This window comes from Hyperolius riggenbachi, chromosome 2 (genome assembly GCF_040937935.1).
Source record: "Hyperolius riggenbachi isolate aHypRig1 chromosome 2, aHypRig1.pri, whole genome shotgun sequence".
NCBI lineage: Eukaryota > Metazoa > Chordata > Amphibia > Anura > Hyperoliidae > Hyperolius > Hyperolius riggenbachi.
The window spans coordinates 290,006,446-290,025,032 of NC_090647.1; the positions used below are offsets into that span (position 1 = coordinate 290,006,446).

The following is an 18,587-nucleotide window of genomic DNA, read 5'->3' on the forward strand; positions in this document are numbered from 1 at the left end:
CTGGATTACTTTGTACTTTGTCTTAAACTCAATAAAAATGACCTGCGAGACTCAGTACAGGCAGATCAGATTTCCAAAACTCAGATTTTAGCCCAGGGACATCTCACAAAGTAGCAAAGAGGAGATAGATTACTATAAAGAAAAGACTATTCTACAATTGATTTCTCAGTGCAGTGTGTGGAAGATGGGGACGCAGGTGGACACCTGCAACTTTTTTTTGATACATATAAAAAATGCGTACATAGAAGAAGAGCACTTGTTAATTTGATTTCATAATTTGATAACTGTATTATTGTTATCAATGTTCTACTATCGGCTTTCATTAATTATTCCTCACACAAACCCTCTTACCTATGCCTAACACTAACCACTTACCTACCCCTAACCCCCCACCAGCCTACACCTGTAGGTGGCTACTAATGATACAATTTGTCAAACAGTCATTTACAAACAATTCTTTGTATAAATGATCGGAAATGATTGGGACCACTAATGGACAAAAATCTAACCAATCCGATCAGATTGATAGGATGGATCATAAAATCGGATCTATTTCATTAAACTGATCGGATTGATTAGTAGATCTTTTTCCATTAGTGATCACAAATGATCACTTTTGATCGTTCATATGAAGAATTGTTTGTAAAAGATTGTTAAGAAAATTGTATCGTTAGTTAGGCCACCTAATCTAATTTTCCCCCAACCTACGCCTAACAATAACCTCCCACCGATGTATAACACTAACCAGGATAGATGAGTGCAGGAATGCAGCTGAGCCCCATGCAGCGAATATCCGCTCCTGAGGCACTGATTAATCACCCCCACCACTTGCCCTGCCGTTAGTCACAATTCAACCATATAATGGCAGAACCCCAGTGCCCAATTTATTCAGTTGGTGTGCCTAATTTAGAAATTCGGCTGTTAGAAATTAACTGTTTTGATAAAAAATGGCTTTTGAGCTGGCACTGCCTTGTGCAAGCTGCTAAAAGGAGCAAAATCAATAACGCAAACTATATTTATGACCAGGAGGTAATATGTTAATTATGTTAGTGTGCAAATTATACATTTCAGCTTTACCTCAACATTTGTATCAAGTTCAATGAAAGTTCATACTGGTTCATGCTAATGTAAAGATTTCCAAATATATAAAGTATTAGACAGAAAACCTAGAGTGGCGTATTTCAACTGTGTCCATGATGGTCTTTGTCCCTCACACTAACTGTTGTGTTTAGTAGTCACAGAGGCAGGATAACTAAAACTAGGTTTATTTACAGGATTCACCAGCTCTCTACATAACTAGTGTCTTTCTCCACATCTCCAACCAGGCAAAACAGGAACCAATGACCCACAACAGTTTACATAATCTTATACAGTAAAGCAAGTAAAGCATTGACATCTACAAGCCAGATGTATGAACAGCACACTGATCATAGGAAAACATTGCAGAGCAGCTGAAATGTTAGTGAACTAGAGGCTTTTTGTGCATGGAACCCATAGAGAACTTATTTAATCACTTCAATCCGTAGGCTGAATGCTATAGTGCATATGCATGTGCACGCGAGTGCATGAGTATTCCCATGGCAGGATAGACATTTATATACATGGCCGGATTTGTGGGCAGGCCACCAAAGCCTTGGCCTTGGGCGGCAGGAAGACTGGGGCGCTGTAGCAGTTGGGAGATCAGCTGTTTGTGTGACCGCTCCTTCGCTCCCGCTGGCCTGCCTGCCCACCCGCCGGCACCATGTAGCAGTAGACCTCCTCTGCAGCTGCGCTGTCTGGGGCGCCTCTCTCATCACAGCGGTGCTGGAAGATCATCAGCTGTTTGTGTCCCGGCTCCTTTACGCCCGCTCATCTGCTGACATGTTATATGACACAGAACACATCTGCAGTACAAGGTTCCCCTGGCTTGCTGCGCTGCCCGAGGCTGTATGCCGAGCTCCATATCTTCAGCGGTGCCTTCTCTCATCACAGCGGTAAGTGAGTAGCTGATGCCCAATGACAGCGCAATATACAGGAAGCGACATTGCTGCTGCTCACTTCCTGTATTTGAAATCTATGGCGCGGTCTTCGGGTACTGCTCTTTCACTGCTGTGATGATGAGAGAAGGCACGCTGAACATATGGAGCTCGGCATACAGCCTCGGGCAGCGTAGCAAGCCAGGGGAACCTTGTACTGCAGATGTGTTCTGTGTCATATAACATGTCAGCAGACGAGCGGGCGGAAAGGATCCGGGAGTCGGGACACAAACAGCTGATGATCTTCCAACTTCAGCTCCATAAATCTCCAGGAATCTCAATGGCTGACAGCTGTGAGGGCAGCGTGAGGACACTTCTTAGGCTTCAAACTGCGGTAACCCTTCTAATCTACATGCCTTTTGTTTTTATACGTCCTGATTTTTACTTTTTTTCCTATGTAAAAATATTGTGGTCATCCTGCATATTACTCCCTAGACTGTACTTGGACGTTTCTGTCAGTGTCTGTCAGACCCTTGATGCATATTATATACAGAATTCCTGATACCTGATTACTGTGATTTGATATTATGGTTTATATGCTTTTATACTTTGAGTGCACACAGCTATACATATGTGTTTAGCAGCAGTCATTCTGACATACTGTATGTGTGTACTAATATTGCTTATTGTTTACTAGGACTGCCATTGTGTGAGTTAGAAAGCAAATTGCAATGCTGCACTTTCCCATCCATAGGGAAACAAAGTCTGATATCCTTTCTCTTGAGGCACCTGACTACTTATTTTGTCTGGAGGCATTTTATTTGGATACTTATCACTATTGAATAGTTTATCTAAAGGCATGTGACTACTGAATTCCGTTATCTAAAGATGTGTGTGTATACATAATTGTTTTATCTAACAGCATGTGGACACATAACTCTTGAATCTTGCTGCACATGGTTACTTATTTCTTGTATCTAGGGAGGCCCTGGCTACTCTATGGAACTAAGCTGCTATTGCTGGTAAAAAGACGTGTGTGTGTGTGTGTGTGTGTGTGTGTGTGTGTGTGTGTGTGTGTATAGTGTGTGTGTGTGTGTGTGTGTGTGTGTGTGTATACTGTGTGTGTGTGTGTGACGTGCAGTGCTGTGTGTATGGTGTGTGTGTGTCACTTGTAGTGCTGTTGTGTGTGTGTGTGTGTGTGTGTGTTGCTGTTGTCAGGGGGCGGCCGGTGATTGCTGGCCTAGGGCGGTAAACAGTACAAATCCGGCCCTGTTTATATAGACATCCTATTCGCACTGAAGGTGCAGAAAGAGGACATTTATAAACACTCATTTTGCAGAAGTGGTTAAAGTAAAATTATACTTCCCTAGATCTATTAAAGATAACTTTTGCAACCTACATGTGACTTCAAAAGAGCAAACTTTCATGTGCTAGGCCTAGTTCACAGTGCTCATTTACATTGCAGAATTATTCTGCATGTCAACTCAGTGCTTATACATTTGCTATTCCAACTCACTGCATGGAGGCTTTGTATTAAAGTCAATTTCCAATCTCCATTGCAGGGGGTAGTTGCAATGCGTTTCGCAGGCATAACCCGCTTCATCAGGCAATGATAAGAGGAGTACACGACTGGGGACAAGAGGCATAATTGGTGTATGTTTTCGGACAGTGTGTCGACATAATTAGACATTTTTGACAACAAAGATAAATGTACATGCAGTTAATAGTAAAAATAGCGAGCACGTGACATATTTCCCATTATATACGGTAATATAATATTATATTGTTGCTAGAAGGAGTGGGTAAAATAAGCAACAATATAATATTATATTATATAATGGGAAATATGTCACTTGCTCGCTATTTTTACTATTAACTGCATGTACATTTATCTTTGTTGTCAAAGATGTCTAATTATGTCGACACACTGTCCGAAAACATACACCAATTATGCCTCTTGTCCCCAGTCGTGTACTCCTCTTATCATTGCCTGGTGAAGCGGGTTATGCCTGCGAAACGCGTTGCAACTACCCCCCGGAGTGTACCAATAAATTGATTTTGTTCTGAATGCACAGCTTGTTGTGTCTGCTTGCGGGAGGTAAGTCCACCGCTGCCTCCTAAAGCATTTTTTAAACCATTTAAGTATTGTTTTTATCCTTTTGGCGCCTCTGTTCCCGTTTACACTATATCTAATATCCACCCTTGGTGGAGGGGGATACCCCATCTTCTTCCTGTCTACAGAGAGCGACTTTTTACTCCTGAGTGAGGACAGGACAATCTCCTCACCTGCCTATACAGTGGTTGCCTGGAGGTAACCCTGGTTTGTGAGTATATCACTGTACTCTTTTTCATATAACCCACTTGCATAACCTACTACACTATATTTTGGCTCTCGGTTCTTCTCTTTACATAAATCTCCATTGCAGTTCTGCAACTGACCACTGTGAACCTCAGCTTAAAGTGGACCCAAATTAAAAATACAAGATTTCAGAAATAAAATCTATTTTCTAAATTATAATAATAAATAGCAGCCTTTTTTCAGCTGCATGATGACAAATATAAAATATTTTACATTTATTAGAGGAACCCCTCCCTTCCTTTCAAATAGCCGGGATTTTTCTGGCAAACTGGTGGAGTAGATGGTGTCTGGCAATGGAGGAATTGCTAATGGCTGCCCCACAGTATAACCCTAGCTATGAAAAGAGAAGGGTGAAAAGCATGCACTGAAATGCTCATAGGCTTGAAAGAGTGTTTATTTATCTTTGTATGTGTCAGAGTGGTGCAACTAAATATTTTTAATTAAAAAAATGTTTGGTTTGGGTCCGCTTTAAACCTTCAGCAAAACTTACTCCAGTCTTTAATGAAATAACTCAGCAAAGATCTTTTGCCATGTAAAAGCAGAAATGATCGTTTAATCCAGTCTTACTTTACCAGATCAATAAGACTCTATAGTATTTTCCATTGTTTCTCTAACCCCAGTAGTATCTTTAGTACTATAGTTATTTTTTTTCTTAAAAGCTACCAATACAAGCTTAATATTACAGTATAATTGTTTCAGGTAAAACAGTTCTTTATTGCTTGACAGTCTTGAGCTACTGTCCTTTTAATCTGTTTCCTGACCTCAAAAGTGTTTCTCTACCAAGCAAGAATGTAAAGGCTTGTAATTAGTTATCATTCTGTTATGTACAAACCATTCAGATCTAACTGACTCTTAACCCTAGGGTGTGAACAAAAAAGGGTGAAAAAACACGGCCTATTTGTATGGAGGAATGGGACAGCAGCACATACACATATTTATATTATCATCTCACATGTCACTTCAGGGACCCTTAAAACACACCTGAATCAGGATAAAAAAGATTTTTTCTTACCTTTCTTATGCTACTTCAGTGTCCTCCATGCCTCTCTGTTGTGACGCTGTCACCCATAATTAAAAGTGGCACATGTGCTGTCCAGGTCCTCCTCGATCATGCTCCTGTGCCAGTAAGTATTCTGTGCATGCATGGTTCATAAAGAAATGTAATTGTGCTGGGGTGGGGAGGAGATTTTTACTAGGGGTGACAGCAGCACAACAGAATGGACCCGGAGGACACTGAGGGGTCTCAAAAACTACAGAAGCTGGAAGAAGCACTAAGTATGTAAAATCAACAGATTTAATCCCGGTTCAGGTGTGCTTTAAATATGGGTCTATAGAGAAACAAGAGTTTGATAGAAAATAGTAAGATAGAGGCACATACGTGTTAAAGGAAAGTGCAATCACATAGTCAGGAGACACTGTCAATTTCCAATCACACTCTTTTAGTGGAGGATATGGTTCTGGGTATTGAGGAGACAGGATAACTCCCGTTGGTCCAGGTAAGTTTCCACCACATGGAGCTGCAAAACATGGTATATACAATTATTAAGTGCTTACTTTCATATCATTTTTCTTATTTCACTGTACATAATACAGTATACATGATTTCATGATACACTGACTTCAGCTGAATCTTGCCATATTTTTTCAAGATGGGATTAAGTGTGGGAGACAAAGATACTCAGATTTTGATAGCATCTGTCCCCCTAGTTACCCTCACTTTCTTTTCTTGGCAACACCATTGGCCATGATCTAATTCAAAAACGGGGACAGGTACAGCAGAAAAAAACTGGACAGATGTTCTAATACAAAAAGCTAGTCTTGTTGTTCTTGCTTAAGGTGGCCACTAATGGTCCAATTTCTAGTGAAAAATAATTCGAGCGATCAAAAATTCTGTTCGGAAGAAAAATCGTTCACTACACCATCAACAAACCTATCTTTGTTTCCTATCTATCACAACCAATCAAGAAAATCCAAATTTTGGTTTGACAAAAATCCAATCGAACGACTATTTTTATGATCGTCCATAATCGATTGTGCCCATCAACTGAGATTATTTTCAACCAATCCAATCAGAATTTCTGATCACTCAAACAATTTTCACTAAAAATTGAACCATTAATGGCCACCTTTAGAGTCAATCCTCTACACCTTCTTGGTATATTTTCAGATGTGATCGGCTCATTTTCCTTTATTTCTCATTTTAGTGGAAGTTTGCGTGTTAGGAAAATATTTTTGTCCATGATTAGTTAAAATCTATACATTGCATACTGAAAACTGGTGCAAAGAGATGCCAAATTATTATTGCCAATTATTGGTATGATTAGCTGTAGACTCGTGAGCCTGGATTCACAGTTGCATAACGCATGCATTATAATGCGTTAAAATGAGTGCGAACTGCAATGAAGACTGGACATTGACTTTAATGCAAAGTCTGCATGCATGACCCTTTACTGTGAACAGGCCCATAGAGTTGTATGGGCAGTGAGTTGTATGGGCAGTGAGTTGTATGGGCAGTGAGTTGACAAGAAGAATTATTCTGCAACGCAACTGAGCACTGTGCCTAGCCTAAGCTAACGTAAACTCAGAGCATCACCACCAATGATGAGTAAATATTTTCCTAAGGCTAGGTTCACAGTGGTCAGTTGCATAACACATGTGTTATGTTGAGTGTTAACTGCAATGGAGACTGGACATGGACTTTAATAGAAAGCCTGTATGCAGCAGGCTAGACTAACACAAGCCGTTACAATGCAGTACTGCAAACAGGTCCATAGAATTATATGGGCAGTGCGTTAACATGCAGAATTATTCTGCAATGCAACTGAGCCCTGTGAACTAGCCGTAAGTCACCAAATTATATTTATGATAATTAGTATTATCACGTACAAAAACATATTCCATAGCGCTTTCTGTTGGTGTAAACCATCAATATACATACCATGTTTAATATATAGGAGATAACAGGCATACTTATGAAAAAAAACGCAAGTTGAAAAAGGCGCAGTATAGCGGTAATAAAATATTGGTAGTGTTACCGATATGCTACTACATTGATATAGCAAAATATCGGTAAGATTTACTGATATTTTACTATGACCGAACCTCTCCCTACTCTCACACAGAAACCTCCCTTGGTGGTGCCTAACCCTTAATCTCCGCAGGAACAAATAGTGGCTACACATTGTAGTCACTATAATGGCTATACATTGAAGGGATACAATTTCCTGGCAAGCTATTAGATGGTACAAAAATAAATTTAAAATGTATGTCTAGGATACAATAATGATTAATTAAAAGCCTGATTAAACTAAGGAGAAGTAAAACTGTGGTGACTTTGTAGCAAGTCAAAATAACAGTTTTCAGGACACTACATATCATTTTGCCTGGCATCAGCATTTATTGCAGTGAAACCAATTAAAAAAAACAAACACTAAAATGATCATAGCCAGCAGCTCCAGACTGAGGAATAACCTTTGTTACAATTAGTTTATCAGCTTAAGTAGCAAGTGAACTTGCCTGTGTTTATTGCAGCAACAGAGGAATTTCATGTCAAGCAGACGGGAAAATCAATGTGGTGGGTCTGATCTACCAGAGTCAATCAACGTGTTGAACATTCATGCTATTGATTTCGGAATATTTGCTTGCAATCTTATAACAGAAGCAACATCAAGCCAATAATGGGTAAGATTCACTGCCCCAATGCTGGGACTCCTAAGCTTTAAGAAGAGATTAGCTTATGCATTTTCCCTCCCATCAAGGCTACTTAATGAAACATTTTAATGGCTTGGATACACAAAATCACTTATCGGAGTTCATTGTTAAAGCACACATTATTAAGAGCTGTTAAAGACAAACTTTGTGTTTGTTTGTCACTCTGATTTAAGGAATGCATGTAGGCGGGTCACAGAAAATAAACTTGCATGTTTTATGCAGTAAAACAACCTATATATTGCTTTAACAATGTGATAAAGCATTTTAATAATCCTATATTATAGATATGCATTTACCAATCAGTATTCCGGACGTTGCCATTAAGAGAACATTTAAGAACTCACAATATCCAATTTTATTTTATTTTTATTTATTTTTTGTTATTGGCCATAATTGGACCACACATGCCAGGATTTTTAATTCTATAGGCACTCGTAGTATAACGTTCTGTCTTATTTCTGAATATATGGTATTAGGGATTGATTAGAACTTATGTCAGATGTTTAGTATTCATTTTGTTCCTTTTTATGAGAACATATTCTTTCAGGTGAAAGGTGAAAATTGTCAGTTTTCTCTGCATGTTTTTCTGGATTCGTTTTCTGCACACCGTGTGTCTGTATGTGAGAAAAAAAAAGCATTCAAGTTGGAACCAGCCCATTAATTAACATTGGATTTCAGTTTTCCTGTGCAGAAAATGCACACAAAAACAAGACACGTGTGAATGCTGTCTAAGGCTGGATTCACACTTGTATGATTTTTTGTGCATTTTCTGCATAGGAAAACTGAGAACGAATGTTAAAGTACCACTATCGCGAAAAAAGTAGGTAGTTAAAATCTGGCAGAACCGACTAGTTTTGTGCCAGTCCATCTCATCATGGGGGATTTTCAGTGTTTTCTTTGTTTTTGACAGAATTTCCTGAACAGCAGATTAACTGCCAAACTAGTAAGATACCAGCCGGCCTCCCTACTCACTTGCACTCTATTTTGTCAATTAGCAACTGCTGTTCAGGAAATGCTTTTGAAAACAAAGAAAACCCTAAGAATCTCCCCTGAAGAAATGGACTGGCCCAAAACCTGTTGGTTCTGTCAGATTTTAACTGCCTACTTTTTTCAATGGTCTAGTGCACACTTGAATGCGTTTTTCTCAAATGGTGTGCAGAAAATGCATTCAGAAAAACATGCACAGAAAAGTGAAAGACAAGTGTGCTCCCAGCCTTACGGTGAAGTTGGTGTGGGTCTCTGATCCTCTCTGCCTACACTCTAGGTCACTCCTCACCCACCGCCCTGTCACAACTGTCCATTCATGCTGGTGAGGTGAGGGGAATAGTAGGCAGTGAATGACATATATTTTATGCTATATTCATTAATATACCCAAGATAAGACATAGCATACTACTTTCAATTTACATTTTAGAACCAAAAGTATTTGATAGCCATGTCAATGTTGAGAAAAAATAATTGATGCATCGAGGCTATATTATGTGAAAAAACATTATTTTAGCTTTTGATAGTGTGTTCTGACAGTGTGCACCCACATAAGGAGTTTAAACTGCAGTATTAATTGAGCTCTGTGTGATATATTATCCACATTACAAAACGGTCTCAGAGGATTTTCTTACCTATACAGATTGGAGGGTTGGGATTCCAGTAGAACCTGTCAGCAATTTGTACACAGTTAATTTTGGGTTCACCTTCCAAAAGATAACCAGGATCACACTGGAATATGATGGAGTCACCAGCATCACGACTGTCTCCACTTCGGCTGCCATTCTGTGGTATTCCCGGATCATTGCAGGACGTAGCTGTGGTGACTGTAAAAAATACATGTTTTGGAGTCTGAGGTTCTGTTTGTTCTATTTCTTTGTGTTCTTATATTTTACTGAAAAAATATTACAATTAAACTACTATAATAAAATTAAACTATCCATATAACTTTAAACTGAGAGGAAAACTAATAAAATACAGCAAAACACAGATTTGAACAGAAATCAGCTATTGGTTTTGTTTTGGGAAGTCGCTGAAGCTTAAAGTTGGCCTGAGGTAATCTAGTAATCTAATTATGGACTAAATCTAACCCCCACACATTGCTGGCCAATCAATGTTTTAAAAAAATAAATAAAAAGCAAACACAAATACAGTAGAACCGAATTATTGCAGGTGCCATCTCTGTTCTGTGTTCATTAAAAATGTAGTACTATATCTATATCAATATTAAGAAAAGTAGATAAAACCCCCTCCAAATAAAACCTTCTTGACTTTCTGGTTTTACAAGACTAATGGTGCCCATTAATGATACAATCCCGCGGCCCATTGATCGTCCGATTAGATCGTTATAATTGATAATGATTGGTCATGCCCACTAATGGACGCAAAGCCGCTATTCAGTTCGATCAGATCAATGGAATCAATCCAGAAAACAGTTTGATCTCATTGATCTAATCAAATAACAGTGGGTTTGCATCCGTTAGTGGTATGACTGATGATCATTTCTGAGCAATCCTATCAATCAAATCGGAAGATTGATTGGTCACATAATTGTATCGTTAATGGGCATCTTTGTGAATACTACATGATACTGATGTACCATTTCTATCCCAGACATGTGTTAGGGATAGACAGGATACAATGAACTTGTAACTGCACTTTTAACTTGAGTTGGTAAGAGCAATAAATATGCAATTATAAATAAAGTAATTATAAATAAACTGATGATTGAAAGTCAGAATAAGCCACTGGAACATCCTTATTTTGATGAATAATTAACTTTAAAGTGGACCCAGTCTTCATATAGTAAAGCTTGAAGCTAAAGAGCCTTTACAATGCATCCCACACCAAGGATACATTACTGTTTCTATTATCATGGAAGATCAAGCCCAATGGCTTCCAGGTATAGCTAAATTTGACTTTCAAAACAAACACACAGGCTGCCAGCAACTGTGTGGAAAGGGAAAAATCTGTGTAACTGAGTTTGACAGGGAAAATGTGAAAGCAACAAGTCTGATTTTGGTATGGGAGGCCTGAGTGAGCTTAGCTCGTCTCTTAACTGTAGAAGACTGATATACGCTAATAAACTCACGCTAGTATTCCTGAAAATGCCAGCACTAAGACAGTGATGATACCACAGAGCCTTTAGACCTCCAACCGTTCTTTGAAACAGCAATACCTTTCGAAGACTGAATTTGGAAATGGTGCACACTGAACTCAAGGATGCAGAGTACCATCCAGCATAAAATACTGTAAGTTATCAGCCTATTTCAGAGGTTGCCCATCTCTCAGCAGAAGCAACAGCTTGAACCTTCAGTGTCTCCAAACACACAATATACTGTTTATGAATACCTCCATCCTCATGTGACAGCCATCCAATAGGGATGAAAGTGGATACCTAGAAAATCCCTCTCTTACTCACCTCACACAGTATGTCACATACAAGACATTAGACCTCCAAGTGCTCCCCAAGTCTAAATAATAGATATGTACACCCTAACATGTAGCCATATGATGAGGACATTGTTGGCAAGGTCAATCATTTAAAATGTCACTGAATGGGATAATTTCAGCAGCTCTTTATTTTAAGACAACAATCTTCATAGTAATGGCAGTAGAAGTTAGCTTGCTTTCAGGGTAAATACATAGTCACTTTAAAAGAATAATCCATGACAAACTCTTTCTTTTGCAAACTTTTTATATTATATGTTGAAGAGAATTTGAAGATTCCAGCAAAACTGGTTGTATTGTATATGATAAATTGTACTACTTATATCCAGTACCTAAATCTGTGCTTTTAAAAATGTCCTAGCTGTCCCAACACAAAGAAAACAATAATTTAATTGTCACTTTGGGCAGTTCAGGTATTTCTGTTGTCCCCTTTCTATACACCAGCTCCAGTTTGATGCAGAATACCTGATATGTCTGACAAGCAAAGACAGTAAAGAGTTATTGTGTTCAACAGACCAGCATCAATGACCCTGTAAAGCAGCTCAGAGCATTTTCGGCAAGCAGATAATGCATTTCACCTCCATTTGCAGTGTCTTTTCATGTGGGCATAGATTCAATTTATGAGAGACAATTCTGCACCATAATGTCGGCTCGGAGACAAGCGAGAGATAGGGGACAATCATCTCCAACTTTCTGCTTGCCATCATTTCTATATTACAAGGTGCAGGTTCAGCAGGGAGGGGAGCCTGTCAGAGGCTAAACGCCTGATTAGCTTTCTAATCTAATCTGATATTAGAGAAACATTATTTTCTCGCTGTTTCAAGAGGACTCTGCATTTTTTATGGTCTTCTGGGAGAAGGAGACACTTGATGGCAATAAGTTCATGAATATAATTTTAGTGAAGAGTGTTCCTTATGCATTATAACATGATGGGGGGGATGTATTATTACAAAACACGGTACGCAAGGGAATAAATGTGCAAAGTACATTAGTGCGCACACAAACTCACCAACAAACATCTGCAAGTGGTGGATATTAAAGCTGCACATCAGTGACAGTATAGTAAAATGTAAAGTATTATTCAGGATACCCAATTTTACACTAAATATCCTGGTTTCAGCATCAAAGCACTTCCTATATACAGTATAGATAGCTGTATTTTGGTATGTAATTCCACCCTCCAAGTAATGTTTTAACCTAGGCCAGTGATGGCTAGCCTTGGCATTCCAGCTGTGCCAAAACTACAAATCCCATCATGCTTTTGCCTCCCAGAGTTATGCTTAGAGCTGTCAGGGTATTGCAATTCCTCATTAGTAGTTTCACCACATCTGAAATGCCAGCAGGTTAGCCATCACTGACCTAGGCAATGATGTCACAGCATTCTGCCCCAAAGGATTCTGGGAGACCAGGGGCCATATGCAATTCCATTTTTCTCCTGAGTTTTCTCCTAGGTGATATTTTCACATCTTGTAAATAAAAGGCTTTTTAAACCACCAGTAAGCAAGAAAATACTCCAAATAATTTTTGTAGCATTTTGTCATCTACTTTTTGGTAATTTTTCAATTGCAAAGTGCTGAAAGGTTATTTTTAAAAGGGAACTGAAAAATTATCTCCTAGTAGAATACTCCAGAGAAAAAAAAGGTCAATTGCATATGGGTCCAGGTGTTTTTGTTCAATTAAGAACACACATGCCATAGTGTTGCACCTTGCCAGCAGTAACTATGTTGCCACTTGTGATCAATTTAAGAATGATTGATAATCATAGTGAAGAAAACATTTACAATGGGCAAATGCCAAATAGATAATTAATTATACTGTAAGAAATAAGCAATTGTATTAACCTATTTTGGTTCCTGGACGTAGAAACAACGTCCAGGACCATGCGTGCTACCGCGCGCTCCCGGGGCCGATCGCGCGCGTGCACGCGCACTCCCAGCCGCGGATTCGGTAGCCAGGGAATCAATGTATCGGGCTATGGTGATTCACTGATTCCTCTCCCCCGCTGAAAAAGCGACAGCTTCTCTCGGAAGCTGCGCCTTTTCTCGCCGTTCCCTCCCCGAAGTGTCACTCTAAGCGTGTGTTACGCTTAGAGTGACGTCATGTAAACAAACTCATGGCCGCCATCTTGTGGCCAAAAAGTAATACTACAACTGAAAGTAAAAATAAATTAAAATGAACACACATTTACATTATAAATCTATTGTTTACCTCCCACCCTCCCAAAACTACCCAAATAAAATGTTTACTATATAAAAAAACCATTACAATAAAAAAAACAAAAAACATGTAAATATTTACCTAAGGGTCTAAACTTTTTAAATATCAATGTAAAGATGAAATATTTCTATATTTTTTTTATTTTAAACTTGTTAATAGTGATAGATGCAAAATGGAAAAAATGCACCTTTATTTCCAAATAAAATATTGTTGCCATACATTGTGATAGGGACATAATTTTAACGGTGTAATAACCGGGACATATGGGCAAATACAATACGTGAGTTTTAATTATGGAGGCATGTATTATTTTAAAACTATAATGGCTGAAAACTGAGAAATAATGAATTTTTCCATTTTTTTCTTATTCTTCCTGTTAAAATGCGTTTACAGTAAAGTGGCTCTTAGCAAAATGTACCCCCCAAAGAAAGCCTAATTGGTGGCGGAAAAAACAAGATATAGATCAGTTCATTGTGATAAGTAGTGATAAAGTTATAGGCTAATGAATGGGAGGTGAACATTTCTCACGTGAAAACCACGGAACCTGAATGGGTTAATTAAGTTATATTCAGTAAAGTTCCTCTTTAATTGTTATGTGATCAAATGACTGGCACATCTATTAAAAACAGGTATTTTCAATATGTAACACCCATGTATTCAATACACGGGTCTATTCACTAAGTATTGGAAAATGTAAATGCACAACAAGCATAGTTTGAATATAGCCTGGTAAAATGTATGAACACTATATTTTGTGATTTGTAAAATCCATTGCTTAAAAATGAATGAAAATAGTAGAAAAAAAAACTTACCAGGAGAATGAGCAGTAAAGAATACATGGTATGTATTCCTCCAGCCTGTAGGTTTCACTGTTACATTATCTACACTCTATATCAGAGTGTCGTCTAGAACCTGTGCATTGATTGTACATGTGTGTATTGCAATGATTGCCCACAGCATCCACAATTACAATAGAAAACCAAATGCAAGTAAATAAAGCTTACCTGAGAAGTGAATAGAAAACCCTTGTTTGCTAGTGAAGAAATCTGTGTTGAACTGCAAAGTGACAGAATTGAATGTGCTGTGTGCATCAGGAGGTAAAATCGACCCACTCAATTCCTTCATCACAATTCCACTCTCTATGGATCCATCCCATATTTTTAACACATCATGCACTTCCTCTGTGTGGAAAACAGTGAAGTGTAACCTAGGATGGAAAGAAAAAAGTCAGGTGTTTACAAAAGAACACACATTAAAGACAAGTTTAACTTTGAAGGAACTAAATCTTAATTACAAGCACAGCAGCAATGTCAAATTAGATTAGGTTGACTGTCAGTTTGTAATATGCATAAGTTTTAAAAGAAAAAAAAAATCAGCCCTCTGAACTTTGTTAGTTGTCTTAATAGTTTTGAAAACACATGTATAGAAGAGAACAACTAAACTCTGCCTGAACTGCCAGTGCAAGAAATAGCTAAAAAATACAGGAAGATAGAACTGAGGGGAATATGGTTGCTTTAGATGATTTTCTTTATTTTTATTTTTAAAGTGTTTCTCCAGAGTAGATCATTTCTTTTAAAAGTGAGCGGTGCCCTGGGAGTAGGAGGATGACAGTGGTGAAGAGTTGGGGAGAACCTTCCAGCTCAAATAGTTTCATTCTGCTCTTCAGTTCCCATGAATAAGGGTGACTGGGTGAGGATAATACAGCTTGGTGAAAGAAAGTGCACACTGTTTTTTTTCCCATTTTCAGCACCATGGATAGCTTCTTGGGTTATGGTTGCAATTCATGACAAGCAACGCTTAGTGATAATTAACCTGCTTGCACCTCAGCAGTAATATTTGTGCCTGGTACCACAGCTTACTGCAGTCCCTCTGAATCCACCCCAATTCAGTCAGGACATGCTTACTGTAATATTTATAGACCTCTAATAATGTTTTCTTCATCCTAGCAGAGAGAGAGAGAGAGAGAGAGAGAGAGAGAGAGAGAGAGAGAGAGAGAGAGAGAGAGAGAGAGCGTACGTTATGCAGATAAAGCATTCTGTCTCCACTCTGACTCAACCAGCTGCATGCTAGCTGTAGGTGTTTTACATTGCCGAAGCAACAAAATTAATGACCTTTTAGACAAATGGGCGGTTGAAAAGGAAGGCTATTAAGTTAATTCACATCAGAAAATAAAATAAAATTGTAAGATAATTAATTAAACGTGTAGTAACACATATATGAAACATCCCATATTATTGTTTTCAATTTAAAGGGTTATATTTTAACTCTGAAGTGTGCACAGCGCCATTTCGTTGTGACCTACAATCTGGCTCATTCAGCTGCCATCAAAAATAAATAATTAACTTTTTGAGTCTGTGTTGTTATTGTCAGTGTTTGCTCATCCAGATAGAAAATAATTTGCTTCCGCGTACTCTTCAGGAGAGCCAGGGCTACATTTGATTTGCTGTTCAACTGCTTTGTTTGTATACAGAAAACTCTGATCTATTAACTCTTTCAATGCTAATAATAAATAAAAAGTGAACCCAGTAGGTTAACTCTTTCAATGTAATAAATAAAATAAAAAAGTGGACACAGGCAGGTTCTAAGTAATGTATCTGCTAACAGTACTGTCCTACATCAGTTCAGGTACAATACAAAGGCAAGTTTGGAAATTCTACTGCCCCAAGAGATGAGCATGTACTGTAAGTAAACAGAAGCATATACCCCTAGATTCTGGAATAAATGTTTCTAGGATAGAGGCCTGTTGAATTCTGGTATCACCCCTTCCTGGATCCAGTGTGGAGTACCTCTGCCTCTATAGTTGAGCCAGTAGTGTAAGTATAAGTGGAGGAGCTTTTGTAACGAGCAAGGTACTGAGGCAAATGGCTTTACAAACTCAGTCATGACAAAAGTGTAAAAGCTGCTCTTTTTCTGTGAAATGTCCTTATGAAAAAGCATGTTTTTAGGATTGTGCAGGGTAATTTTTGCTTAACTGCACATAGCCAAAATCTGTTTATGCTGGCAGGCTGAGCCATAATACATCCCAAACTGTTTTTCTTTTCTATTTTTTACTGCTGAAGTGCATTACTCCATATAACTAAAACTGCCACAGAGATGAATGGACTGGCCTCAACTAAAATTGTATTCTGTGAGCCATATGATGTTTCTACCCAAGGCCAACACGCAAAGACAAAGTAGCTGCTGTAAGCAAAATTAAACCTTACGCCATTGGAACAAAATAATATGATCCAAATGAGCTAGTCTTCACTGCTTCTGTTAGGAGTACATTTGTGCATTACATGCCGGTACTCTGCCATTTATACATTGAAAATACTTGGTCGGTTGGGAACTCTAGTTCCATTTACTGCTTATCATTGGAGAGATAGCTGTCCAAGCTACTCCCCTATCCCATCATAATCATATGAGACAGTCAAGAAAAAACTGGGAAGGGACCGCAATCTGCTTTTCTCTGTGTGCATGGGTCACCTGACTCAATCCATGCCCTTCCTCTTCTGAGAATTTAACTAAATCTTATCACACTTGCCACAGTGTGTTTATAAAAGGTTTAAATAAAGAAGGCAGTGTAAAATCATTTCATATAGTAAATATGACAAAGAGATGACAAGTACACATGGCTTTTATAAACACAGTGGGACAGGAATGCACACTAAGCAAGCAGGAACTGCAGTGCTTAACACAAAGAACTACATTTTTTCAATAGGTGGTTGGTGTCAGGTGAGGTGACCTGCTTTGTGCTGGACAAGAAACTCACACTCTGCTGGCAATAAGGAATTATAGAAACCAACAGCTGGTTATTTTACATACATTCATTGCAAAAATATGTGCAATGACTCAAAGCGCTCAAGAGCTGCAGCCACTGGGACGTGCTCAAAAGGCTACCCTGCAGTATTAGGAAGTCTTGCCTTGAACTCCTTACTGAATAGGTACTGACCCTAGTTAGGATTCAAACCCTGGTCTCCCATGTCAAAGGCCATGCCCTTAACCAGTACACTATCATTAACTGTCACATGCACTACAAAATGGTAGGCCGAACTAGGGCTTTAAATATGGTTGGAGGTCATAATGATTCTGGCAGCTTTATTATGGAATATGTCTTGTCTAATGATTGCTTTAATTGATTGATGTCAAATTGAGGCGTCTCTGTGCCAAGAATACATACACCATGTTGTGGAAATACTGCATGATGCCTACACATTCCACTACGAGGTAATATTCCATATTCCTTCCATATTTTCCTTAAAGGACCACTATGGCGAAAAAAGTAGGCAGTTACAATCTGACAGAACCGACAGGTTTTGAGCCAGTCCATCTCTTTGTGGGGATTCTCAGGGTTTTCTTTGCTTTCAACAGCATTTCCTGAAAAGCAGTTGCAAAGTCTTACTGACAAAATAGTGTGCAAGTGAGTAGGGAGGCAAGCTGGTATCTTACTATTTTGGCACTTAAACTGCTGTTCAGGAAATGCTGTTGAAAACAAAGAAAACCCTGAGAATCCCACATGAGGAGATGACTGGCCCAAAACCTGTCTGTTCTGTCAGAGTTTAACTGCCTGCTTTTTTACCACAAAAATCTGTAAGGGCCTATTTCCACTACACGCAGATTGGATGCAGAAAAACTGACCCCAATGAATGTCTATGGGCCTGTTTCCACTAAACACATTTTTTCTGCTACAGATTTTCCCATAGGCATTCATTGGAGTCAGTTTTTCTGCATCCATTCTGCATCAATTCTGCATCCAATCTGCATGTAGTGGAAATAGGCCCTTAGCGTTTGTTGTTGAGAAAACTCTTATATGGCAACATACAGCTAAGTTAATGCTGAGGGGAAAAGTTAGCTTTAGTCCTAATTTGGTCCTATATATTTAGTAATCTGCAAGTATACAGTAAAAAGAAATGGCAGCGCATCTAAAACCA

At 38.6% G+C, this 18,587-nt stretch overlaps 1 protein-coding gene across 5 annotated transcripts in view; it reads right to left on the reverse strand.

Annotated features, from left to right (window-relative positions):
- CSMD2 (CUB and Sushi multiple domains 2) overlaps window positions 1-18,587 on the reverse strand; it is a 1,291,405-nt gene that overhangs the window by 234,008 nt on the left and 1,038,810 nt on the right. For all 5 annotated transcript variants that reach the window (XM_068268938.1, XM_068268934.1, XM_068268936.1 and 2 more), the window contains 3 exons: window positions 14,682-14,884; window positions 9,645-9,836; window positions 5,693-5,831 (listed from right to left, as the gene is read on the reverse strand). In XM_068268938.1, coding sequence (XP_068125039.1) covers window positions 5,693-5,831; window positions 9,645-9,836; window positions 14,682-14,884 — 534 coding nt within the window. The remainder of the gene's footprint in view (window positions 1-5,692; window positions 5,832-9,644; window positions 9,837-14,681; window positions 14,885-18,587) is intronic.